Below are 27256 nucleotides of genomic sequence, written 5' to 3'. Positions count from 1 at the left end.
CAGCAGCAGGGGTGTCGCACCAAATTCTGGGCCCTGAGTACAAGGATTCACTCACATTGTGTGCTTTAATTATTGAACTTTTTTTTTTCATTTTGACAAAAAGTCTTTGAATATTTCAAATCCTTCTAAGGTTTTTTTTGAAAAACCTATGTTTCTATGTCTGTGGTGCTCAAACCTTTTCATGTGAAGGACCCCCCCAAATGATATGCATTTGGCCATGGATCCCCATCTCAAAATATTTAGTTCTAGGGACCACCAGAAGCAACATTTTAGTTACAAATGTTCGATTAAAAAAAATACATATATTCAAATATTTGCACACATTTTATATTCAAATATTTGCACACATTTTCACGACTACTAAAAAATAGCAGATCTACAAGTTTGCAGTGTGAGCTTGTATATCTGCTATTTTTAAATGGCTAAAGTCTAAAATAATTAAGGCCCCCTCCACCTTGGGCCCTAGTAACTCAGTCCCACTCCCCCCCCCCCCCCCACCCCCCTTGTGACGCCCCTGCCCTGCAGTATTGCAGCTGAGACTACAGTACATAGATAGATAGTAACATAGTAACACACAGACACTCGAGTGTAGGAGCGGTGCACCGCTCAAAAAAGAGAAAAAAAACCAAAACAAACACACAAACAATTACCTTTGTTGTCTGCGGCGATGAAGCCCAGGATGTTCTCGTGCCGCAGCATGACCGTCTGGTAGATCTCGGCCTCGCGGAACCAGGAGCGCTCCTCCCGGGAGGAGAAGATCTTCACGGCCACCTCCTCGCCGCGCCACTTCCCCCGCCACACCTCCCCGAACCGGCCCTTCCCGATGCTCTCCTGGAGGATGATGGTCCTGGCAATGGTCCTCTGGACCAGCAGGGGCAGACCTGAGATGAAACACAGAAACACACACTGAATTAATGCGCGCGTATCAAAAAAGCATCCCGCTACGGGCAGTGGAGACGCCCCTATACTCTATAGCAGGGGTGGGCAACTTTGATGATGGTGAGGAGGGCCACTATATTTCCACCTTCACTCCAGAGGGCCACATTTGTCATTCTAGTATTGCATACAATAGAAGCAAAAATAGCAAGATCTACAAGCTCAAAACGCATCGCGCTGCGATGCGTTTTGAGCTTGTAGATCTGCTATTTTTGCTTCTTTTGAATTGGAATCCTGAATAATTTTTTGTTATTTCTTAATTGGAATCCTGAAATGTAACATTTTGATTTAATTTCAAATGCATTTAATTATATACTCGTGTTAACTTTATGAACCTAAATACAAATACATTGGACATAAAAAAAATACATTTTAATACTACTATACTAGTCATTAAGCTACTAATATAGACTGAAGGAATTAAAGCAGGTCATGTCTGGAATTGTAACAGCTGAAGTCAATAATATATCAGTATTCCAGTATTAACCTGCGGGCCGCATTAAGTGAAGGTGGGGGCCGCATGTGGCCCCCGGGCCACCAGTTGCCCATGTATGCTCTATAGAGACGCCCCTACTGTTAGGCTACTGTTAAAGCCTGCACTTGACACTTTGTGCTGTGCTCAAAATAAACTTGACACTTTGTACTGTGAAAGGCCTCTCATTTTATTTATCTTCTATGCTGGGTGGTTTTTAATGGGTTGGCATGGTACAAAAGAGAAATTACAATTAGTGAAAACAGCTCACAGCACAAGTTTTGTGCTGTCTTTTTTTGTTCGCTACTAGAAAATGCAGACACATAACTGTTTATTTACAACAGCCAAAAATGTAATACATTTGTAAAACATGGGCTGTAGGAAACAATTAAGGGAACCATGAAATGTGAATTAACATTCATACTCACTAGTTGCATTTCCATAAAGCTTATTCAAATTCGCCTTTACTTTAACATTAAAACCCGAACTACTGTCATACTCAAGATAACTTATATCGCATCGGGTTTTATTGTTAAAGTAACGCGATACGCGCCTGACAGAGATGACAGCGCCCCTCCCGGGTGCCACCATCTTTAAACTAGTTGTTGAAAGGCAACAGGCTTTGACCAATCAGAGGCAAGCGGAACGAGAGGGGCGTCTCCTCTCCACTGCCCGTAGCGGGATGCTTTTTTGATACACACGGCACATCTGTATGTGACTGGACACGGCTGACAGCTAGTCATTGATTTTTTTTTTCATTTTCATTTTTTCATTTCATTTGGAAGCTGGGGATCATAGCTATAAAATGATATATTGGTTGTGGAGATTGACCCAACCGTTTTGAAGATATAGCTTATAGAATGATGCCATGCTGAAATAGTACTTTTGAGATATTCAAGTTTTAAATACATTTCTAACCTGCAATGACCTGACTCCACCACATGGGGAAGTAGAGAGCCAATCTTCAATTCAAAGAAGCTTTATTGGCATGAGAACACAAACGTTTACACAGTGGTGGAAAAAGTACCTACATTTTATAATTAAGTAAAAGTATCAATACTGCAATGTAGAATCCCTCTGTTACAAGTAAAAGTCCAGAATTAAAAATGTACTTGAGTAAAAGTACAAAAGTATTGGTATCCAAATGTACTTAAAGTACCAAAAGTACAAAATGTTTGAAAATAGCAGATCTACAAGCTCACAACGCGTCGCACCGCAATGTGTTGTGAGCTTGTAGATCGGCTATTTTCAAATAGCCTTGGTATAACATAGGGCTAAAGTGGTTTATGTATGTTTTAAACTTTAGTTATTGCTTTGTAGATTTAGATTTTAATAGCCCAAAACATACATTAACCACTTCAGCTGTTATTGTAGCCTATACACATTTTGGCCATTTGAAAATAGCTCACATTGTGAGCTTGTAGATCTGCTATTTTAAAAATATATTTATTTAATACCGGACTTCTACTTGTAACAGAGTATAAATTGCAGTAGGCAACTGCCTACTGATACTTTTATGAGAAAAGGAAAGTATTTCTTCCTATAGAGGCACAAAGTTCTATGGGGCACAGTTTTCGTCTACTCTACGTTGCTCTACGGGAATGCACGTGCGCAACACCAGAACTCGTGCCCTATCGAAATTGGTCGGCCAACTGTGCTAACTGTGCTTTATGTAACATCGAGTGTTTGTGTAACACACAGATTGAAGGATCATCTGACTCTGATAATAAACCACAATCTACAGGCTACGCTTAACCGCCTCGCGTTGTAGAAGAGCAAAAATAGAGTTTGGTTGCGTTTTATACAACAGATGCCTACGTTAGCCTGCAGCTAGCGCTAGCTAACGTTAGCGTTAGCCGTTAGCCACTCATCAGCCAGTCATCCAGAATAGTCTAATAAGTCAATTCTCCGACGGCGAGTGAACGAGCATTCCATGTGTCCTTCTGATGGATTTTTTTCCTGGCTGTGAATGTTTTTATTGTCCAAAAAGAAAACGCTCTGAACGTTAAAACTAGATAGTTTACGATGACACACTGTTCTAAGTCAAAGCTAAGCTAACTCAGTGACAAAGGACACTCCTCGCCATCCGGTCCAGGCAGGAAACTGATCATTTTTTTCCCCAAAACTCGAGAAGAAGAACAGTCAACGGCTGAATAATAAATAAATAAATTATAGATTAAATCATTATAACAACGTAACGTGGTTCATTTGGAACATACGTGGCACTACATGAACGGGATAAATACTGTGATTTGCAACGCTAGGTAATGGAGCGCCGATATTACCGCATTTGGCTACAAATGGCTAACACAGGGTGGTGAAAACTAGCATGTTAGCTGTATTCTGGGAGGACCAACAGAATTATGTCCCGATCTCTCACATTAATTAAAAAAAGTCTTATTTACATGCAGAGTTAAGCTCTGGCGTTTAAGTGAAATGTAGCCTGATATTTATGAAATGCTTTAGTGGCTTTATCACATTTTAGTGAGAAAAAAAAAAAAAGTATTTTCAGCCCCTGTCTAAAGCTGTACTTTCCGAGATGACTGCCCCTCAGGGAAACTGGGACACATATAAAGAAATAACCACATAAGCTCCATGTACTTTAGGGTAGGGGTCTTCAACGTTTTCAGCCCAAGGACCCCTTAGCTGAGAGAGAGATGAAGCAGGGACCCCCAGATTCCATATAGTTTCATCGTTTGACAGCACAATCATCATTGTATTTTGGATTCATGTCAATGTGTGTTATCAGATATTTAACCACTTGAACCGTCATGCTTAATAAACGTGACCTTTCACTCTGTACTTAGTCTGCTCGTTTTCCCCTCTAGACCAAACCTCTTTGCCAAAAAATAGCCAACGCCTCGCAGCGCAAGGCGTTGTGAGCTTGTAGATCTGCTATTTTTGGCTAAAGTTCTCATAATATGGACACTATAGTTTTCAAGTGGTTAACATAAATAAAGGAGAAAACAGCTCACAGCTAGAAGGTCCTGGGTTCGATTCCCGCTGGGGGACGCTGTGGGTGCTGGGGGCGTGTTTCTCCCTCCGCGTCATCAGCACCCACACCCTAGGTGGGGTCAGCGATAGGGCCTGTCTGTGTGGAGTTTGCATGTTCTCCCCGTGTCTCCTAGGGTTGATACCCTCACAAAAACATGCAGTAATCCTGGTCTCAATAATGCCTCCCCCTGGCCAGCCGGGGCGCCTGATGGAGGGGAAAGGAAGTGGTTGGAATAACGTGTTCCTTCCACGCGCTACGTCCATCTCAGGGAAATCCCCCCTGTCAGGTGAAAAGAAACAACTTGGACTACTCATGCAATGAAGGAAGCATGAATGAGGTCAGTCCGTTGTCTCCCCAGGCGCGGCAGAGGGAGAGCAGAGCCCAGGATTACATAGGCAATTGGCACTGGGTGAAAAAAAAGGGTTGCAAAATCGTGGGATAAAAATTATAGGAAAAAAAAAAAAAAAAAAAAAGGAGAAAAACGTTTCTATCACACAAAGATTTGAAGGACCCCCTGTAGTAACTCTGAGGACCCCCTAGGGGTCCCGGACCCCCTGTTGAAGACAAGGTGACATCAGCAGTATGATGTGGCATCTTTCAGGGAATGCATAATCGTCTCTTACGGGTGGAAACCTCATTATGTCTGCTATTTTTGCAGCAATCGCGTCGGTAAAAATACATCCTCGTGTCGTCGTGTGTCCATATAATCCCAAGGATATGTCGCGTCCTTTGTATAACGAGCTGTCTGTAACATACATGGATCCCAGGCCAGTAACAGTGAGGCCGAATATGAGGAAGAAGCGCAACGATCGTTCCATTTGCTGTAAGTTTCTTTTTTTACTTTCATCCTCCTAACTTTGTGCTGAGTGCTGTTTCGGTAGCAGCCAGGGCAAGTACCCGTGGAAAACTTGTAGCTGTAGGCTGTGGTGGAATCCTGGCTAATCAGCAGTGATCCGTTCTGAAGCCCGCCTACTGTATCCGGTTTTGTACAAACTCACATACATGTAAGAAACGTTTCCGTATCCGATATAGACCCAGACCGGATCAGCAACGGCTTTGATTGATTGATTGATTGATTGGCCTATGGCGATGGAGGTTTATTGGCATGAGAGAACGTGTGTGTGTGTGTGTGTGTGTGTGTGTGTGTGTGTGTGTGTGTGTGTGTGTGTGTGTGTGTGTGTGTGTGTGTGCGCGCGAGGAGGTATTGCAGACCATCGTGGGCCAGTCGGAGTCCAATATAAAAAGCGTATTTCTCTTTGTGTGAAGTAAGACGCCCTAAGGGCAAGAGGTGGCCTATTACAGCACTATTACACAATTCCAGTTATACACAATTACACTTATTACACTAGTACACTCATCTGCTAAGTGCCTGAAGCCATAAATACATATATCAAGTGCATTATGTGCTTGAAAAAAGACCATTCACAAAAACCTAAATAACTCCCTTTCATTAGATTTTTAAGCTCGGAAAATCAAAAAACAAGGGTTTTGAAATGGCTCTAACTATAGAATGGTACATTGTAAATACAAAATAATATTTTTTTGGTGAAACTAGAGCTTGTCCTCTTTCATTTTCATTACTGTATGACATTGTCGTGCAAATACAGAATTTAGGAAAAATGTAAATATAAAAAAAATATATCATTGTACAAAATGGCAGAAAAGCCATACAGTACAATGTTAAAATGGCAGCAAATGAGTTAAAGAGGCGGTGCCATAGTTTTGTACTTTTTCTGGTTTTCATGTGTCTATAAGGTTGACAGTACTTCATTATAGACCCCCTGGTGTGGTTGTTATAAGCAATTATGTATTCTCTTTGTATTTGGGGTTTCTTCCTGGAGGCTGACACCTTGTGGGTCAAAAGTGCCGATCCAAAAACAGTGATTAAATTACATCATATAATCATCCCCTCCCCTTTTACCACCCAACACTGTGGGTGTGGCTAACTTCAGCTGGGTCACCACCCACCATGACAACCAGGCATACTTAATGAACTGGAACTCTTTCTGTACACTTTTTTGGAAAGAATATTCCTTCTAATATAATCATAATACCTGATAATCATGTTTTAGGGGGGGAATGGCACTTCACCTTTTACGTTTTTCAAATTGTAGCTTAAAAACTAAAAAGTAGCAGACCGACAAGCTCAAAAAGGTGCGTTGCGTCCCGTTTCGAGCATGTGGATCTGTTACTTTTTGTGTAACGCTGTAGTATGATTTACAAAAATAAAAAAACACATAAAAAGTTAGAATATGGAGAGGAGGTTTCTGCCCGACAGCAACGACTTACAGAGTCGTGGTACCAGATTCAAGATGTCAGAACGCTACAGCGGACCTTGCCTTGAGCCAAGTCAGAAGCGCCAGGGCTCGAGAGCTGAGAGCTCAAGGCTACATTTCATGTCAGGGTTTCCTGCAGCACTTTACAGGCCAGGCGCCCCGCCCGGCCTGAAAACCCCCCCGCCCCCCCAAGGGTATAAAAAAAAAAAAAAATCAAAAAACATTTTTTTTTTCAAAAAAACTTTTTGGACCTCCAACAATGTATTAGGCATGATCGCGATCGCGAAATTGCATGTTTAACCCCCATACCAACCCTATCTTTCAAACATGGCAGCCATGTTTGTTTACATTTGAAGAAAACATAAGGGCTGGTATCTCCTGAATGCAGGAAATACTCAAGTAAAGTGCAAATACCTGAAAATCTCCTTTGTACAGTATAAGTACAGTACTTAAGTAAATCTACTTAGTTACTTTACACCAATGTTTCTTTTTTTTTTACTGTGCTGTAGACTTCTATGTATATGGCACGAGTGCTGGTTGATTAACCTGGGGGAAAAAAACAAGTTACACTGTCCTGTGAAAAACGTAGTTATTCAATGTTGAATAAATGTGAATGATAGCATGTAGTTGTGTTTTCCGTCATCATGGGCACATTCATGTGTTTTTATAGGGCAAAAATAAGAATTAATATAAAAAATTAAGTGAATTAATTACTCGAATTAATTAATTAATTATCAAAAAAATTCGGCGGCCATGAGATCCCCCCCTGGTCAAGACTTTTTCCTGCAGGAAACCCTGCATGTACACAGTCTTTTTTCCTCCCCCTCGGCTTTGACCCTCACTTTTCAAAATGTATTCCCATTTCATCACATGAGTCACAACGTGATATGTGAAAGCAGGTAAACCCAGCTACCTCAGTGAAAGCGTATAAACCCAGCTACCTTGGTGAAATCTGCAGCAGACGGCTCCCTCCAGGACCTCAAGGGTCTGATTAATTATCACGTGACAGCAAGGGTCTACAGCAGGGGTCGGCAACCTTTTTGACATGAAGTGCCACATTTTCATTTTCTTGATAAGTCAGTGTGCCATGCCAACATTACGTTTAATTATGACAATTATGACATCAAAACAAAAAAAACCTATGCAACTTATTTTGATTGTCTATATACATAACATTTTCTTTCACATCAGGATGTAATGATCATTAGATTCAGAGCAATAACCTAGATTCCCTCACCAGTTAGAGTTAGGAGTTTGAATGAATGTAGAATTATGTGCAGGATGTCATTTGTATATTATGCAGATGTGAGGGGACTTAAATGAACTAACTAAGCTAAACTATATATATTTTTTTCCTCACAGTTATGCCAGTGTGCCAGTAATCACCCTCCCATGTGCCAATGTTGGCAGCTGTGCCTAAGGTTGCCTATCCCTGGTCTACAGTGTCACATAGTGTACACATGTGTACAAGAGTTATCTATATGTACGCGTGCACACACACACATACACACACACACACACACACTAGAGCCCGACCGATATAACGGTCAATTCGATATATCGGTCGTTTTGGAGCAATCGGTATCGGTATTGGTGAATTATTCCACCGATATCCGATATATTAATTGTCTGTAACGTGTCTGCGGATAGAGCATGAAACCCTGAGTTATATAGGCCTATGTGTGGGCAATACCAGAATTATCCAGCAGAGTGCAGTATAATAGTCCAAGATGCAAGCCAACACTACTGGAGCTGCTGCCTCTCCTGTGTCGTTCACTCACCACATGCACTGTCTAACGCTGATTTTTCATGTTGCGGTGGAGGAAGGTGTGTAGGCCTATGTGAAAATCCACAGAGAAATATAGATGTCTGACTATAGACTATAGAACTTGTGTTGTTTAATTGCTTGGCAATGCATGGCGGCTGTCACACACACACACACACACACACACACACACACACACACACACACACACACACACACACACACACACACACACACACACACACACACACACACACACACACACACACACACACACACACACACACACACACACACACACCACTATATACTTGTGAAGAAGTCACTTTTTTTTGGATAGCATTGAAAATGGCAGAAAATTGCCTAACAATAGCCCAAGAAAATAGAAAATTGACAAGCTCACCACAATGTGTTGCAGTGTGACAAGCTTGTAGATCGGCTATTTTTCCTTGTGTGATATCGCCTCACAAATACGTTGAAAATAGGCAAATCTTTGACCCCAACCCCTAAACCTGACCTCTAAATGTTTAATCTTAACACTAACCCCCATCCTGAATCTTCTTCTCATCTCTGAAAATATTGCTTAACCATAAAACAAAAAAGAAAAGGTCTCTCTCTCTCACACGCACGCACGCACGCACACGCACACGCACACACACGCACACAGTATACTTGCAGTGGAGGACAACGTACACAAGCTCATTACTTGACTCAAAAGCATAGATACTGCTTGCCAAACAAAATTAATTTGACAGGAATGCTTGGCATTTAAAAGCGGTAATAGTCTTTTAGGAGCACCAGGACAACGTGTGCCCTGCTCCACTGCACTGCCAATCAAATCAAGTGCCCATGTCTGATAGCACAGTGGTTCTCAAACATTTTTTTTTTCTTTTTTATGCCAAGGAACCCCAAATTGATATGTATTTGGTTGCGGACCCCATTTGTAAATGTTGTGTGCCAGGTACACACCCATTTTTTGTGGTGGTGCTCGCAGCACGGCACAAAGTGACACTCTGTGATGTTTTTTTTACATACAGATGTGCCATTTCAAAGCTTCAGTATTTCCTGTACTGCTCCTGCATTTGTTTCTGGACATATTTGTTTTCCCAGGTTCTTTTCACTGTTATTTAGCCTTGCTCATTCTTCTCTTTCGTTACTGAAAACAAAAGGCACATTTTGAAACTTCTTTTCATTGGAAATAAGAATCTGAACAGCATTTACATAACAACACCTTTACAAATGCCCTCCTTGGTCCCTCTTGATGCTCTACCAATCCCCTGAAAAAAATCTACTGTCTGGCCAATGGCAGGACTTGTGAAGCTTTGGAATGGCACATCTGTATTCAGTATTCATGGGTATAATATATAATTGTGATGCTGTGCAATATCCAGGACTTAAAATGTAGTGTCCCCGAGACAGCCTTTCATACAGAAGGCTTCATGAGCAGCCTTGCTGCATACAAATACGTTCACACGTACAATGCGAGGTTGAGCGAGCACTGCTGCAACTGTGATACTGTGGCGGATGTGTCTCACGCATACGCCCATGCAAGGTTGAATAGAGACGTGCAGGTACGGCAAAAAACATCTGAGAGACTGTGATGTGAGTGACAAAATAAAACTGATCGTCAGTTCTAAGTACCAATTAGACCTGAGGCTGATTAAAAATGTAAACGATCAATTAAGGCAGGAAAAATAAATAAAAATAAACAGTTTTCTGAAAAGCTAAATGTGTGTGTGTGTGTGTGTGTGTGTGTGCGTGTGCGTGTGCGTGTGTGTGTGTGTGTGTGTGTGGTGTGTGTGTATATATATATTTTTTTTTTCTTTCTTCTTTTTTTTTTTAAGGATCCGTAGTCCTTAGCTGACACAGACAACCACACAAACTTCTCAAAAGTCAACCCAATAACACAAAAGCAACAGCTGGATTTTGATCAGCTTTTGTTTCCACGGTGCGCGCAGGAGGACAAAACAACGGCGATCGTGGCGTGATCCCTGCTGATCCAAGCGAGAACGCCCGCTCGCCGACAAAAAAAACCTGATCTGACGCAAAATCTGTCTTTGCTCGCCGAGCTCGCTGGCAGGTTTGATATTTGGGTCTGTCGCAGACTGGGGCTGCGATAAGCACTGCGAGAAGCAAGTAGTGAGCATCGGTTTCAACCTATGAGAGAAGAGTACCAGCCGATCCTCCTTTTCTCGGGTCCATGTGCTCTGTGTTGTGCATTCTCTGTTCTCATCAAAACCATAACAAACAGCGGAGACGATAACACCATGGCTCCAAAGAAAGCGACGTAGAAAAACAAAAATGCACAACAAAACATATGGAGATTATGGACCCGAGAAAAGGAGGATCCAGGGGTGTTGCAGCAAATTCTGGGATCTGGGTACTTTAATAGGGGTGTAACGATATAGTAACTGTATCGAAATATCGTTTTTAACTTAAAAAATCGAAGTACATCGAAATGAAAACAGCTAAAATCGAATTGTATTGTTTTATTTTGTATCGTATCGAATCGGCAGTGCAAATAATCGATTGTATCGATACTACCTACTTGTGCATTGTATTTAGCATTTTTAAGAAGAAAAAACTAAAGGGAGGGGTTTAATTACTTTTCCTTTCCATATAGCTACACTGGTCTATCGATAAATGTGAGGAATCTCTGGGTTCATGTCAAGGTGCAGGTTTGTCAATATACAATGTCCATGTATTTGGCAGATAATCACTGTGTTTACTTATTTATATCTATAATAATACATGTTTCCCTTAAAAACTTGCACTATCCACACCTTTCACACAGATTTAATTTCTTTGCAAAATAGTTACTATATCGATTTTAAATCATTGAATCGAATCGTATCACCATGAATGAACCAATATCGTCCATGTATCGTATCGTCAACCATGTATCGTGATATGTATCGAATCGCTATTAAAATGTATCGTTACACCCCTATACTTTAACTATTGAAAAATAGCAGATATACAAGCTCAGAGCGCGGGTCTTTTAAACCTATGTTTCTATGTCAGTGGTGCTCAAACCTTTTTATGTGAAGGACCCCCAAAATTATATGTATTTGGCCACGGACCCCCATCTCAAAAGATGTAGTTCCAGGAACCCCCCAGAAGCAACATTTGAGTTAGAAATGTTCGCTTAAAAAAATACACATTTGGAAACCATTTGGACCCATTTTCACGACTTTTCAGCTTGAGCACCGCGCTGTGAGCTTGTATATCTGCTATTTTTCAATAGCTAAAGTATACAATAATTAAGGCCCCTCCACCTTGGGCCCTAGTAACTCAGTCCCCCCCTTGTGACGCCCCTGCATATGGAGATTATGGACCCGAGAAAAGGAGGATGGACTGGTTGATCTCAGGCAGAAACGCAATCCTCAGTTTATCCTTCCAACGTTATTCTCTAGTTTTAACAGTGACAAAACACCCCTCTCAACCAATCCCTGAGCTTCGTGCTTCTAATGTCAATTGCACAACAACACTCCCTCCTATTGGCCAGCTCTCGGATAGAACTCGGCTATGAGTCCTGGGAAATGTATATATATGTTCAAACATTAAAAAAAATAGTGGAAATGGCAGATCTACAAGCTCACAACGCGTCGCGATGTGAGCTTGTAGATCGGCTATTTCCACTATCAATGTTCTTTTTAAAGTGTAAAGTTGTCAAATATGTCCTTCATTTCTTTCAATATTTAGGTTATGTGTCATATCTGCCATGTGCAACTTCAAAGCCTACAAGCCAAACAGAAATGTAATGTAAAAAAAAACACAATTAAATCGTTAATCTGACAATTAATAGGCATGTAAAATTGTCATAATCGTGACAACCCTGGTGTGATCCCTTCTCGCCGATCAATTGTGTAGTGAAAACCACAACGATATTATGACTGCCGATATCAAGAAAAACACACATGTGGTGTGAAATACTTAAACCATCCGATGACCCCCGGCCACTTCGATATCTTGCCGTGTTAACCTGGGTTATGGTAAAAGTAACTCTAAATTATAGTTAAAGACTTTTTTTCCTATCGATTACCGGAGATTAAATGGATTTTGTTTTTCTCGCATTCCTATAATTCAAATTCCTATCATTCAATAATTTTTAGGGGACTCTTTGTGTCTGCAAAGGGAACAAAGCAAGCTATTTGTGTCTCCGTAATAGGGAAGCACTGCTGGTCAAATTATTGACTTAGGAATGCGACGAAAACAAAAAGATATCCATGAATTCAAGTCTCCATGCCGGGGTAATAGTAATTGATGAAAAAAAAAGTTATTTTTGGCGTGAAATATCCCGTACAGATGTGCCATTTCAAAACTTCACAAGCCCTGCCATTTGCAAGAGTAGTAGATTGGCAGAACATGAGCTTGTAGATCAGCTATTTTTGCTATTTTTATGACCTTCTCTAACTTGGAAGAATAAATCAAATGAAGGTGGATTCTGTTTTTCAATGAGAATGGAGTGGTTTCTTGCCATTTGCGGATTTCTGAAAAGAATGCGCTCCATTCTCCATAAAAAAGGCAAAACATGGAAAGAAACCTGTGAAAAAATGCATTTGCGGGAGTATATGAACTTAGTTACTTTCCACCACTGCGCACACACACACACACACACACTAGGGATGTAAACGAATATTCGACTAGTCGAATAGTCGTTTGTGAGATCAAAATCGATTATCAAAATGTAATTAAATTATTTTCTTATTTTTCTCCCTTATTTTAACGCGGAACCTTTTTCACAGGACAAGTTTCACCCCGACCGATAACAGCGTAACACCAGCACCAACAGCGCACCGTGCAGCGCACAGACAGTGATAGCCAGAGTTGTAGAAGAGAGAGTTACGTCACTTACGTCGACTCCCATAGTAAGCGTGGAAAGCCTATTTACTCTATGGTGGGAAGCTAACTTAGCCTAGCTTACTGGAGCCTGTTCTCATTCTTAGCGAGCCTCTGCCCCGTCCGCCCCCATTCATTTTGTCACTCGCTGGTAAGTAGATTAAATTACGTCTTTTTCACTCTTTTAATAATGTTTTCTACCTTAGCGAGGCCCGTGAATGCGTTACCATGGTGAAAAAGACGTGATTTGGTCTACTTCCAGCGATTTTAAATGCCTCGGCTAGAATGGGGGCGGACGGGGCAGAGGCTCGCTAGGAATGAGAACGGCTCCATGCGAAGCCACTTCCGGTCTGCGGCGAGTTCAAAGCGTGACGCCACTCTCTTATATATCGCTCTGGTGATAGCCAGCCAGCCAGTTATGCATTAACTGGCTGGCTGGCTATCACTGTCTGTGCGCACTCCCCAGTGAGCAGCATGCATATAGTACATGTATGTATGCACACACAGCGTTGCTTGTCCCTGTGGATTTACATTTACAATGCAATCGGATGGAAGTGTGGACGAAAGCACCGTTTTGTAGAGGCTGTAGCATAGATGTAATAGAAAGTTAGGGTTATCGACCCCTTATCGACTAATCGTTAATAATACAATTACGGTAATTGATTTCCATTTTAGACACCTTTTTACATCCCTAACACACACGCACGCACACACACACACACACAAACGCAGAGAAACGCGTGGCATGCTGCAGTATGGTGTAGAGAAGGTGGCAGGGGAAGCTTTGGCCCACTGTCAGCTGCCCACGGCAAGTTCCATTGAGAGGTGATAATTTATGTCTCCACTAAAAACACAGCCCGTGCCAGTACTCTGTGTGAGTGTGAGTGTGTGTGTGGTTTTGTTGCCAGCATGTCCCTGTCAGTTAGCCCCCCTCCCCCCTCCCCCATGTAAGCACCACTCTAAGCAAACAGTAATTATGACAAAAACGCAGCAAGAGCCGTTGGCCGCCGCGTCCACGTCCATGGACGCGGCCGTGGACGCGTCCATGGACGCGGCCGCGAAAAAAACGTCCGTGGACGCGAGGCCGCGTCCACGGACGCAAACGGCCGGCCGTCCCGGCCGTGGACGCGGCCGTGGACGCAGACGGCCGGGGACGCGGCCGTGGACGCGGCCGTGGACGAGGCCGTGGCCGTGGACGCAAACGGCCGGCCGTGGACGCAAACGGCCGGCCGTGGACGGGTCCATGGACGAGGCCGCGAAAAAAAGGCAGCGAAAAAGAAAAAAAAAGGTGGCTATTGTATGTATTTTTTGATGGAGATTTCAAATATGACCTTCTTTTTTGCATAGGACAACTCTAACCTGCATCAATTGGTATTTTATAATTGCCAATTGTACCCCATCCATCTAAAAAACAAATTGGATGTCTATTGTATGTATTTTTTGATGGAGAATTCAAATATTAATTTCTTTTTGGGATAGGACAACTCTAACCTGCATCAATTGGTATTTTATAATTGCCAATTGTACCCTATCCATCTCAAAAACAAATTGGATGTCTATTGTATGTATTTTTTGATGGGGAATTCAAATGTTACCTTCTTTTTTAGATATGACAACTCTAACCTAAATCAATTGGTGCATCAACCTACTTACTATCTATCTATCTGTCTGTCTGTCTGTCTGTCTGTCTGTCTGTCTGTCTGTCTGTCTGTCTGTCTGTCTGTCTGTCTGTCTGTCTGTCTGTCTGTCTGTCTGTCTGTCTGTCTGTCTGTCTGTCTGTCTGTCTGTCTATCTGTCTATCTATACTTCACCTTTAGTCCAGAAGAGAGTTCAGCCTCAGGAACTTGCACACATGGAACTGTGTCATGACTGTGTCATGGAGCTAAAACAGAGCTATGTTAAATACTCACAATGACTCTGATGGACCAATCAGGGTGGTGGTGGGGGGAGGGATCAACAATAGACAGAAACTGGATAATGCTTTGTTAACTGTCCCACCTAAGTCCCTGCTAGTCTGAACAAACATCACCTTCCCTCTCATAACACTACTACTACTACATTTATATAAAGCTGCTCTTGCATTTGAATTCAAGTCTGACACAAGTTAAGGTTAACTTAGGTAGTATTTCATTTCGCTGGCTTTTAGGGTCTGTGTGAGTGTGTAGGCTCACAAATTATTATAATTGTCATTAAGTGACTCTGAGATCTATCCATCCATCCATCCATCCATCCATCTATTTATTTATACTTACTGTTTACATTTTCTATAAATATTTATTTCTATATAAAACTCAGTTGTGTGGAGTTATTGTGTGCCCTTTCTTGTTGCTAAAGAGTCCATTTGTTCACTAGACATTAAGTCAAGGTTACTATTTTGAGTTGAAGCTAAGTGTTTTATTGCTTTGTGGTTTAACATGATTTAAAAGGCAAATTCATTGTTATGGTTACTTTAGAAGACTGCTTTTGCATTCATGAGTTAAGAGAGCCAAGCTAATTCAAAGAGTTAGGTTAAAGGAACACAAAACATGACCTAACTCACAGCTGCCATTGGACAGACAGTTACAACATACTCTTATCTTTCACAGAACAGACAATTATCATTTATTTTATCTATTTGAGACTATGTAGCTGCTCTAGGGGAAATAGAGCATTATATCAGCCTATTCAATTGATAATGACCAATGGGTGCCAGTTTCTAAGTAGTTAAAGCATATTAACATAACAATATATGTGGCCTAGACATGGATATTGCCCAATCAACTCGTAATCTACAGAAATGTCCACCACATCACACAGTATAAAACCTAGTAGGCTTAGTGGATTACCTATGTTAAATCATGTCAGGTTAGTTTGGTTCAAGGTTCAAGTATAATAATTTATGAGCCAAAAATGTGCACAAATGTACAATCACATCTAGGCTAGAATGATAACATAAAGTCCTGACTACTCCTTGTTATTGTGGTCCTAAATACTACAATGATTAGTTTGGATGCATTGCTTCTATCATGTCCAATTAAAAATAAATACATTACATATACAGAAATCTGCCTTCTCCTGTATTGTATTAGTGACATTCATTATAAATAGTAAAATAACAGGACAGAGCAAAAAAGGCCTCTGCAAAAAAGGCCTCTGCAACTAACCTAACCTAACACACACTATGTGTTAATGTTGATCAATATAATAATGTAAAAATACAAAGTTAAGTAGACCTAAGTAAGAAATAGTAAATACATTGTAATAATACATTGAAGGGGAAATGTAGGAAAACAAATGCAACTCAGCATTGAATTTATGGCAAACATTTTGCTACTCAACCCTTTCCAAATAATATACAATTAAGAAGTGGGATGTTCCACTTAGTAAGAGAAAGAATTAATGACATATATTTTTTTTAAAAGCTAGAAGACTCACCTATTATAGTAACCATGTGAATTGCTAATAATGTTATGGGTCAGATGTGTAAAGATCTATCACATTGTATTGTTCTTTTCAGACTCAACAATAATAATGATGATGTTACTTAAATGCTGATCAATGTGTGAATCTGGCTCTTATCAGGTGTGTGTTTTCTCTCCCTGTCCTGTGCTGTCCTCAGTTAAACCAAGACAGTACTGTTGTGACCAATGTGGAAAAAGCCTTCAGCTCAATTTATTATCTCAAAGTAGACCAGAGAATTCATACCGGAGTGAAGCCATTCAGCTGTGAACAATGTGGGAAGTATTTTGCTCGTCTGGACAATTAAAAGATCATAAGCGTTCACATACTGGAGAGAAACCTTATTGTTGTGACCAGTGTGGGAAAAGATTTGTTCAAAAGGGGATTTTAAAAGAACACCAGAGAATTCACACTAGAGAGAAGCCCTATTGCTGTGACCAGTGTGGGAAAAGCTTTACTCGATTGTCTTATCTCAAAATACATGAACGAATTCACACAGGAGAGAAACCGTACAGCTGTGTCCAATGTGGGGAAAAGTTCAGTTTAACGGCTGCTCTGAAAGTACACCAGAGATTTCACACCGAAGAAAAGCCTTACTGCTGTGAACACTGTGGCAAACGTTTCACTGTAAAATCTAGCCTCGTACAACACAAGAAGATTCACACTTGAGAGAGACCTTACTGCTGTCACCAATGTGGGAAAAGGTTCACTCTGAAGACGGCTCTGAAAAGACACACTGGTGAGAAGCCATATACTGCTGTGTCCAGTGTGAGAAAAGGTTCAGTGATATTCATCATCTCAAAGCACACCAGAAAAATCACACTGGAAAGAAACCTTATTGCTGTGACCAGTGTGGAAAGAGCTTTCCTAGACTGGAACATATCAAAATACACCAACAAATTCACACCGGAGAGAAACCTTATATCTGTAACCAATGTGGGGAAAACTCTGTCAGGTACATGTCTACCGTTAGAGGCCACTGGCATGAGTGCCTTTTTAGCTCTGTTGGGGCTTGGTGAATGTACTCTGTTGTTGTTTTTTTAATTATTATCTTTGTAATGTATGGTCTTCTTACCATGTGGGCCTTGAGCCTGTAATAAAGTATTGCTGTGCAGTGTGAGTGTCTGATTGCATGTGATCAGATAAAGACACAACAGAGGCCTTTTTTGCTCTGTCCTGTTATTTTACTATTTATAATGAATGTCACTAATACAATACAGGAGAAGGCAGATTTCTGTATGTATGTAATGTATTTATTTTTAATTGGACATGATAGAAGCAATGCATCCAAACTAATCATTGTAGTATTTAGGACCACAATAACAAGGAGTAGTCAGGACTTTATGTTATCATTCTAGCCTAGATGTGATTGTACATTTGTGCTGTTTACATTTTTGTCTCATAAATTATTATACTTGAATCTTGAACCAAACTAACCTGACATGATTTAACATAGGTAATCCACTAAGCCTACTAGGTTTTATACTGTGTGATGTGGTGGACATTTCTGTAGATTACGAGTTGATTGGGCAATGTCCATGTCTAGGCCACATATATTGTTATGTTAATATGCTTTAACTACTTAGAAACTGGCACCCATTGGTCATTATCAATTGAATAGGCTGATATAATGCTCTATTTCCCCTAGAGCAGCTACATAGTCTCAAATAGATCAAATAAATGATAAGTGTCTGTTCTGTGAAAGATAAGAGTATGTTGTAACTGTCTGTCCAATGGCAGCTGTGAGTTAGGTCATGTTTTGTGTTCCTTTAACCTAACTCTTTGAATTAGCTTGGCTCTCTTAACTCATGAATGCAAAAGCAGTCTTCTAAAGTAACCATAACAATGAATTTGCCTTTTAAATCATGTTAAACCACAAAGCAATAAAACACTTAGCTTCAACTCAAAATAGTAACCTTGACTTAATGTCTAGTGAACAAATGGACTCTTTAGCAACAAGAAAAGGCACACAATAACTCCACACAACTGAGTTTTATATAGAAATAAATATTTATAGAAAATGTAAACAGTAAGTATAAATAAATGGATGGATGGATGGATGGATGGATGGATGGATGGATGGATAGATCTCAGAGTCACTTAATGACAATTATAATAATTTGTGAGCCTACACACTCACACAGACCCTAAAAGCCAGCAAAATGAAATACTACCTAAGTTAACCTTAACTTGTGTCAGACTTGAATTCAAATGCAAGAGCAGCTTTATATAAATGTAGTAGTAGTAGTGTTATGAGAGGGAAGGTGATGTTTGTTCAGACTAGCAGGGACTTAGGTGGGACAGTTAACAAAGCATTATCCAGTTTCTGTCTATTGTTGATCCCTCCCCCCACCACCACCCTGATTGGTCCATCAGAGTCATTGTGAGTATTTAACATGGCTCTGTTTTAGCTCCATGACACAGTCATGACACAGTTCCATGTGTGCAAGTTCCTGAGGCTGAACTCTCTTCTGGACTAAAGGTGAAGTATAAATAAATAGATGGATAGATAGATGGATAGATGGATAGATTGATGCACCAATTGATGCAGGTCAGAGTTGTCATATCTAAAAAAGAAGGTAACATTTGAATTCCCCATCAAAAAATACATACAATAGACATCCAATTTGTTTTTGAGATGGATAGGGTACAATTGGCAATTATAAAATACCAATTGATGCAGGTTAGAGTTGTCCTATCCCAAAAAGAAGGTAATATTTGAATTCTCCATCAAAAAATACATACAATAGACATCCAATTTGTTTTTTAGATGGATAGGGTACAATTGGCAATTATAAAATACCAATTGATGCAGGTTAGAGTTGTCCTATGCAAAAAAGAAGGTCATATTTGAAATCTCCATCAAAATATACATACAATAGACACCTTTTTTTTTCTTTTTCGCTGCCTTTTTTTCGCGACCTCGTCCATGGACCCGTCCACGGCCGGCCGTTTGCGTCCACGGCCGGCCGTTTGCGTCCACGGCCGCGGCCTCGTCCACGGCCGCGTCCACGGCCGCGTCCCCGGCCGTCTGCGTCCACGGCCGCGTCCACGGTCGCGTCCACGGCCGGGACGGCCGGCCGTTTGCGTCCGTGGACGCGGCCTCGCGTCCACGGACGTTTTTTTCGCGGCCGCGTCCATGGACGCGTCCACGGTCGCGTCCATGGACGTGGACGCGGCGGCCAGCGGCTGTCTCTCCAAAAACGTAGAGATTTAGACCAGCTCTAACCAGTTTCTAAGAATAAAATGTTAGTTTTTTTGGGTAGGCCTATTTGCTTCTAGTGAGCTTATTACTATTCCGACACACACTTGAATTTTAGCAGGAGATAATAAATCACTTAAGAGATAAATCATCTCACTTTATAGGATTGGATGTGTAAGCATCTTTAACTAGCCTGGCGTTGCTCATACTAATTCCTCTCTGCGTATCAAGTTAATTTGCCCAGGAGGACTGGTCTGGTTCCAGAATAATCTTTAGCAGCATCTTCAAAATGCACAACGCACACACACAGCAAATAAATATTTGAATCTTGTAAATCTAATAAATATACATTTTCAAATATATATACTAGTAAGACACCTGAGGGTGGAATGCGACCTCAGGGTGACATGCGGTCGCGCCAATTCTTGACTATCTGGCCAACCACAGCGTTTCTCTGACGATTCTAGTTGTTATCATTCTGGGGGGAGTTTGTTCATGTTTTTGTGAGGGTATCAACCCTAGGAGACACAGGGAGAACATGCAAACTCCACACAGAAAGGCCCTATCGCCAACCCCACCTAGGGTGTGAGCGATAGGGCCTAAACATGGAGATGTGGAGAACACTATAATATATGGAGATAGTCCAGTCCATCATGTCATATGGGACTACCGTCATAGACAGTAGCCATTGTTAGGCCGGAGTCAATGGCTGTCTGTCTGACTGTCTGTACAGGAAGTGATGTCACATGACATACTTTTTATGCCCATATATGAGTCATTCTGTACCACATCTCCATGTTTAGGCCAAACAGGTTCGCTCCATTTCTCCATGTATAGGTCCAAATGACCAACGTCGAGCTTGACAAGGAGGATACCGCACATTGTACCTCATCCACCATTTCTTCTCTCTCCTTTTGGTATCTTTATCCTCCTCCTCCTTTTTTTCTTTTTTATTCTTCTCTTTTTTTCACAGCCGCCCCCATATTTACTTTAGACAGGGGTAGACATTAAGGGAAATTTACTACTGGCCCTCAGGGCCAGTGGATGTTGATGATCACTGGCCCTGACACGCGTGTGCACGCAAAACTTGCGTCCTCGTTCATCTTCGATACCAGCGTCTTTTTTTTGGTTATGAATTGAGTACATAGGACCCCAATGCCAAACAAGCCATTGAGCTTTCTGTGGTTTAAATCCTTTCAGTAGAAGTTGTATCAGTGAACTGTACTGTCCTGTCCCTTTTGCCATTCAAAATATCATCCCCCATAAATATAGGCCTGCTCCTAACACCAGCTGTAGCCTGTTTAACTGGTGAGGGCCCCAGCCCAGATCGGATGGATTGACAGCTGTCTGTCTGCCTTCCCAGGATCTCCTAATTTGGGGTTAATTAGCCTAGGATCAAGGCTATCAAAGCTGTATTTTATAGATGATATAAAATAAAATAATTGCATCATATTTATAAACTGTGTATACATTCCTGCTCCAGCTAGTCAGTTATACAGAAGATAGGACAGCAATTATAGAAATATTAGACCTTAACTGTGGAATGTTCAATCATGTATGCCTATGTGTTACATTACTTAAGGCCATTTTCTAAATATTTGACTTTTTTAACATGTAGAAAAAGAATTGCCAAATTTGACATCAAAGTTCCCACTCTTCCTTATAGTGCCCACAGTTGTGTTACATGATGCATCCATCTCTGACACTGAGACACTCCATTGACCATTCTCATCTTCTCGTTTGATATACATATTCTCAATAGGCTACAGTACACGTTGATTCTAAATATTTACAACAGTTAAAAGAAACTAATTTGCCGAATGCGTTCCGCGCACACGCACACGCACGCACACACACACACACACACACACACACACACACACACACACACACAGGACCGCCCCTCTCTCATTCACTAGACACACAGCGACTTGCGACAGCGTCTTCTTTCAGTATAGTAAATGGACCTTTCCCCAACTTCAAGAACATAACTTGTCTATTGTAGGCCTACTTTCTGATTCTGACCCGCGGTGGACATACTGAACAGCAGGGCAACAGCGCTCCGTTGTCAACAATCTGTAGAAGCTAGCGCTGTTTAGCTGTTAGCAGCATCAACGGAGCCGAACGCATGGATGTGAATGAGCGTGTCAGCGTGGAGCATAGAGATGGGGCGTTCATGAACGAATCAAGTCTTTTGAACGGCTCTTTGAAATGAACGATGGGATCCGGTTCGCAGTATAGGGAGCCGTTCCTTTTGTAAATGAACGGCTCTTTGAAAGGAACGGATCTTAGAGATCCGGCTCACTTCAAAGAGCCATAAATCCCATCTGTAGTGGAGCCACTCCACTGTGACTGCAGCGCTGTGCGCAAGCACGCAGAAGGTAACTTTGATCTGGATCACGCAACGCTATATTTTAGCAGTAATTACGAGACGATTTCACAGAAATTATTACAAAACAGTTACAGTACCACAGGGAATACATGTGAAATTAGATATAAACGTTATTACTTGTTTTATTTTCAAGGCATTAAATTCACTGGCCCAAACGGGCAAGTCCCTGGTGAGTTCTGGTGGCCCTGTCACTCTAAAAAGTACATACGGGCCAGCGGGCTGGTTCTAATGTCGACTCCTGCTTTAGAAAATATATATTAAATTCTAAGAACGTTTCGAGTACCAGTTTGATACAAGAGCGAATAAGCGCTACACTTCTGGAATCCTGTGCGTCGACTTAAAGTCGGATCCAGGCCTAATAACTTTATCTAGCCGCCCCCGTTGCCACCTCCTTTTCTTTTCTGAGACACATTGTACCTCATCCACCCTTTCTTCTCTCTCCTTTTGGTATCTTTATCCTCCTCCTCCTTTTTTTGTCTTTCTTAGTCTTGTGTATCCTTCTCTTTTGGCTACTGTCTATGACGGTAGTCCCATATGACATGATGGACTGGACTATCTCCATATATAGTGTTATCCACATTTCGTGTAGCCGCCCCGTACAGGAAGTGATGTCACAACTCGCTGACATCACACTGACATCACAGGGGTACGGAAGGACACTCAAACGACACGGTTCTTCAGAGTATATGCGACCTTTGGTCGCAACAACAATTATGGATATATATACTAGTAAGACACCTGAGGGTGGAATGCAACCTCAGGGTGACATGCGACCTCGCCCTAAAGGGCGAGGTCGCGCCAATTCTTGACTATCTGGCCAACCACAGCGTTTCTCTGACGATTCTAGTTGTTATCATTCTGGGGGGAGTTTGTTCATGTTTTTGTGAGGGTATCAACCCTAGGAGATACGGGGAGAACATGCAAACTCCACACAGAAAGGCCCTATCGCCAACCCCACCTAGGGTGTGAGCGATAGGGCCTAAACATGGAGATGTGGAGAACACTATATATGAAGATAGTCCAGTCCATCATGTCATATGGGACTACCGTCATAGACAGTAGCCATTGTTAGGCCGGAGTCAATGGCTGTCTGTCTGACTGTCTGTACAGGAAGTGATGTCACATGACATACTTTTTATGCCCATATATGAGTCATTCTGTACCACATCTCCATGTTTAGGCCAAACAGGTTTGCTCCATTTCTCCATGTATAGGTCCAAATGACCTCGCCGCGCCAATTCTTGACCATCTGGCCAACCACAGCGTTTCTCTGACGATTCTAGTTGTTGTCATTCTGGGGGGAGTTTGTTCATGTTTTTGTGAGGGTATCAACCCTAGGAGACACGGGGAGAACATGCAAACTCCACACAGAAAGGCCCTATCGCTCACACCCTAGGTTGGGTTGGCGATAGGGCCTTTCTGTGTGGAGTTTGCCTAAACATGGAGATGTGGTACAGAAGGACTCATATATGGGCATAAAAAGTATGTCATGTGACATCACTTCCTGTACAGACAGTCAGACAGACAGCCATTGACTCCGACCTAACAATAGCTACTGTCTATGACGGTAGTTCCATATGACATATTGGACTAGACTATCTCCATATATAGTGTTATCCACATCTCCATGTTAGGACTCATATATGGGCATAAAAAGTATGTCATGTGACATCACTTCCTGTACAGACAGTCAGCCATTGACTCCGGATTAACAATGGCTACTGTCTATGACGGTAGTCCCATATGACATATTGGACCCCCCTCCCCCCCCTCCTTCATCCCTCTCAGCGGATGATTTTGTCGCCTACTTTGAAAAGAAGGTTGACGATATCAGTAGTTCATTCTCCCATCTCCCCCAGAATACAGTGTCTAACACACGGAATTGTATCCCCAACTTAACATGTCTGTCCTCCTTCTCCCCTCTCTCTACAGATGACGTCATAAAACTAGTGACTTCCTCTAGACCTACCACCTGTGCCCTGGATCCAATCCCTTCTCCACTCTTCCAGACGATCGCACCTGACCTACTCCCCTTCATAACCGCCATCATCAACAGTTCTGTAACCTCAGGCTGTGTCCCAGCTGCCTTCAAGGCAGCCAGAGTATCACCACTCCTCAAAAAACCAACTCTTGACCCCTCGGACGTCAAGAACTACAGACCGGTATCCCTCCTCTCATTTCTTTCAAAAACCCTTGAACGTGTGGTCTCTAACCAGCTTTCTCTCCATCTCTCACAGAACAACCTGCTGGATCCCAACCAGTCAGGTTTTAAACCAGCCCATTCTACAGAAACTGCACTCCTAGCAGTCACGGAAGCACTCCATGTTGCCCAGGCTGCCTCCCACTCTGCAGTCCTGATTCTTCTGGATCTATCAGCGGCATTCGACACAGTGAATCACCAGCTGCTCCTGGACACCCTTGCTGACCTAGGCATCACCGGGACGGCACTAAAGTGGTTCTCCTCCTACCTGTCGGACCGGACCTATCAGGTCTCATGGAAAGGTTTGCTTTCATCCCCCCGAACCCTCCAAACGGGAGTCCCCCAGGGATCCGTACTTGGCCCTCTGCTTTTCTCCCTGTACACCAAATCCCTTGGTGCTGTTATCTCTGCTCACAATCTATCCTATCACTGCTATGCTGATGACACTCAACTGTTTTTGTCCTTCCCCCCTTCTGCCACCCAGGTGGAAGAACGCATTGCTGCATGTCTGGCCGACATCTCACAGTGGATGTCAGCCCACCACCTTAAGCTGAACCCGGACAAGACGGAGCTACTCTTCTTCCCAGCTAAGTCTTGCCCCATGCAAGATCTCACTATTTCCATAGATAATGCATTTGTGACTTCAGTTCCTACTGCTAGAAACCTTGGTGTGGTCCTGGACAGCCAGCTATCATTCAAGGCACACATTGCATCAGTCACCCGGTCATGTAGGTTCACACTCTATAACATCCGTAAAATCAGACCCTTCCTCACCCAGGAGGCAGCCCAGCTCCTCATTCAGACATCTGTCATATCAAAGCTTGACTATTGTAACTCTCTCCTCACTGGTCTCCCGGCATGTGCACTTAAACCTCTCCAACTGATCCAAAATGCCGCGGCACGACTGGTCTTCAACCAGCCTAAGTTCTCACATGTCTCTCCCCTTCTCCGCAGCCTCCACTGGCTCCCGGTTGCGGCCCGCACTGAATACAAAACACTGATGCTGACCTTCAAAGCAGCCAAAGGTATGGCTCCTCCATACCTCCAGAAGCTGATCAACCCCTACACCCCCACCCGGTCACTTAGATCAGCCAACACAGGGATGCTGACAGAACCCTCGCTCAAAACTCCAGGGCAAAAATCCACTCGTCCGAGACAGTTTGCCCTCCTGGCCCCCAAGTTGTGGAATAAACTCCCTGTCGCACTTAGAACAACGGACTCACTCGCTAGCTTTCGCCGTGGACTGAAGACTCACCTTTTCAGACTCCACCTAAACCCTTAGCACTACAGAAAAAGAATCAATGAATACATGAAGCTAGTTAGCATTTGTTTTTGTTTTTTAGGTTTTTTCAGAACTTTGATTATATTGTGTTTTTTCTAGATAGATATCCATTTGCATTTGTTATATTGTTGATGATGTACTGACATATTATCTTGTTTATTATTGTGATGTTATCTGCTTATTGTAAGTCGCTTTGGATTAAAAGCGTCTGCTAAATGCCTAAACTGTAAACTGTAAACTGTATCTCCATATATAGTGTTATCCACATCTCCATGTTTAGACAGCCAATGACTCCGGCCTAACAATGGCTACTTTCTATGACGGTAGTCCCATATGACATGATGGACTGGACTATCTCCATACATAGTGTTATCCACATTTCGTGTAGCCGCCCTGTACAGGAAGTGATGTCACAACTCGCTGACATCACACTGACATCACAGAGGATACGGAAGGATGGTCACGAGGATACGGAAGGAAGGAAGGACACTCAAGTGACACGGTTCAAGGAAGGACACTCAAGTGACACGGTTCTTCAGAGTATATGCGACCTTCGGTCGCAATTATGGATATATTATTATGGATATCATGGTTTGAAGTGAGGACTGCAGCCGCTGCTCGAGAAAAGTGGAAGCCTTATTAACTCATTCTGTGCCTATCCCGAACATGTTCGGCTTTATTTCAATCCAATACAATTTTTTTTTTATTAATTGACTTACCCTGAGCTGCTTGTAGAGTCGTGGGTGGTCCTGGCTCGTCCTACGCTAGCCAGCTAGCCATTTTACATGGTCCGACGATATATTCCATTAAAAATGGTTTAAAATACATTTTTGAGCCCCCCAATGTTCACTGGATGTTCAGTGCCGCTTCCGGAACGTAGTCCAGTGTGCCTATCCCGAACATGTTCGGCTTTTTTAATGAAATGAATAAAATGATCCGAGGCCTTCTGAAGCCTGGGCCTAAATTTTCAAGCCAGTGATCGAAATCCGGGAGCCCCCCGGACGGCCGTTAGCCGCGAACGCTGCCGCGAATCGCCGCCGAATCCAATGAAAAACCACATCTTTGGAGGCCCATATCTCTGGATTGTGTTTTTAGGGATGTGGCGCGAGGTTTATTTACGGCGAAATCGCCTAAAAATGATCTTTTAAATGACAAAATGCTAATAGCTATTCTGTAGCCATTTTCATCCGGGACCTTTCCATGACGTGCACGAATGTGAGCACGCGCGTCACTGCAACGTGAGTCCCCGGATGCTAATACGCTCGCCTATGGGACAAACCCTGGCATTCTTTGGCGCCCTCTAGGGGCTGGCACTAAAACGGTTAAAGTGTCCCATGAGAGACCCAGTAGCTAGGTAACAGGTGATATTAGAAATTCAGACTATTTTTCAGACCAAAATTCAAATCAACACAGACTAGTGATGCGCCGGTCAGGATTTTTTTATGGCATCTTTAAA

The 27256-nt window shown here is 42.3% G+C and overlaps 1 protein-coding gene across 1 annotated transcript in view; it reads right to left on the bottom strand.

Annotated features, from left to right (window-relative positions):
- Positions 1–27256, bottom strand: part of tgfbr1b (transforming growth factor, beta receptor 1 b) — a 163281-nt gene that overhangs the window by 57303 nt on the left and 78722 nt on the right. Inside the window, exon 4 of the mRNA XM_080752163.1 lies at positions 651–881. Within this exon, the coding sequence (XP_080608289.1) occupies positions 651–881 (231 nt within the window). The remainder of the gene's footprint in view (positions 1–650; positions 882–27256) is intronic.

This window comes from Nannobrachium achirus (genome assembly GCF_963921795.1).
Source record: "Nannobrachium achirus genome assembly, chromosome: 21".
Lineage (NCBI taxonomy): Eukaryota > Metazoa > Chordata > Actinopteri > Myctophiformes > Myctophidae > Nannobrachium > Nannobrachium achirus.
This window is presented reverse-complemented; position numbering and strand designations above follow the sequence as displayed.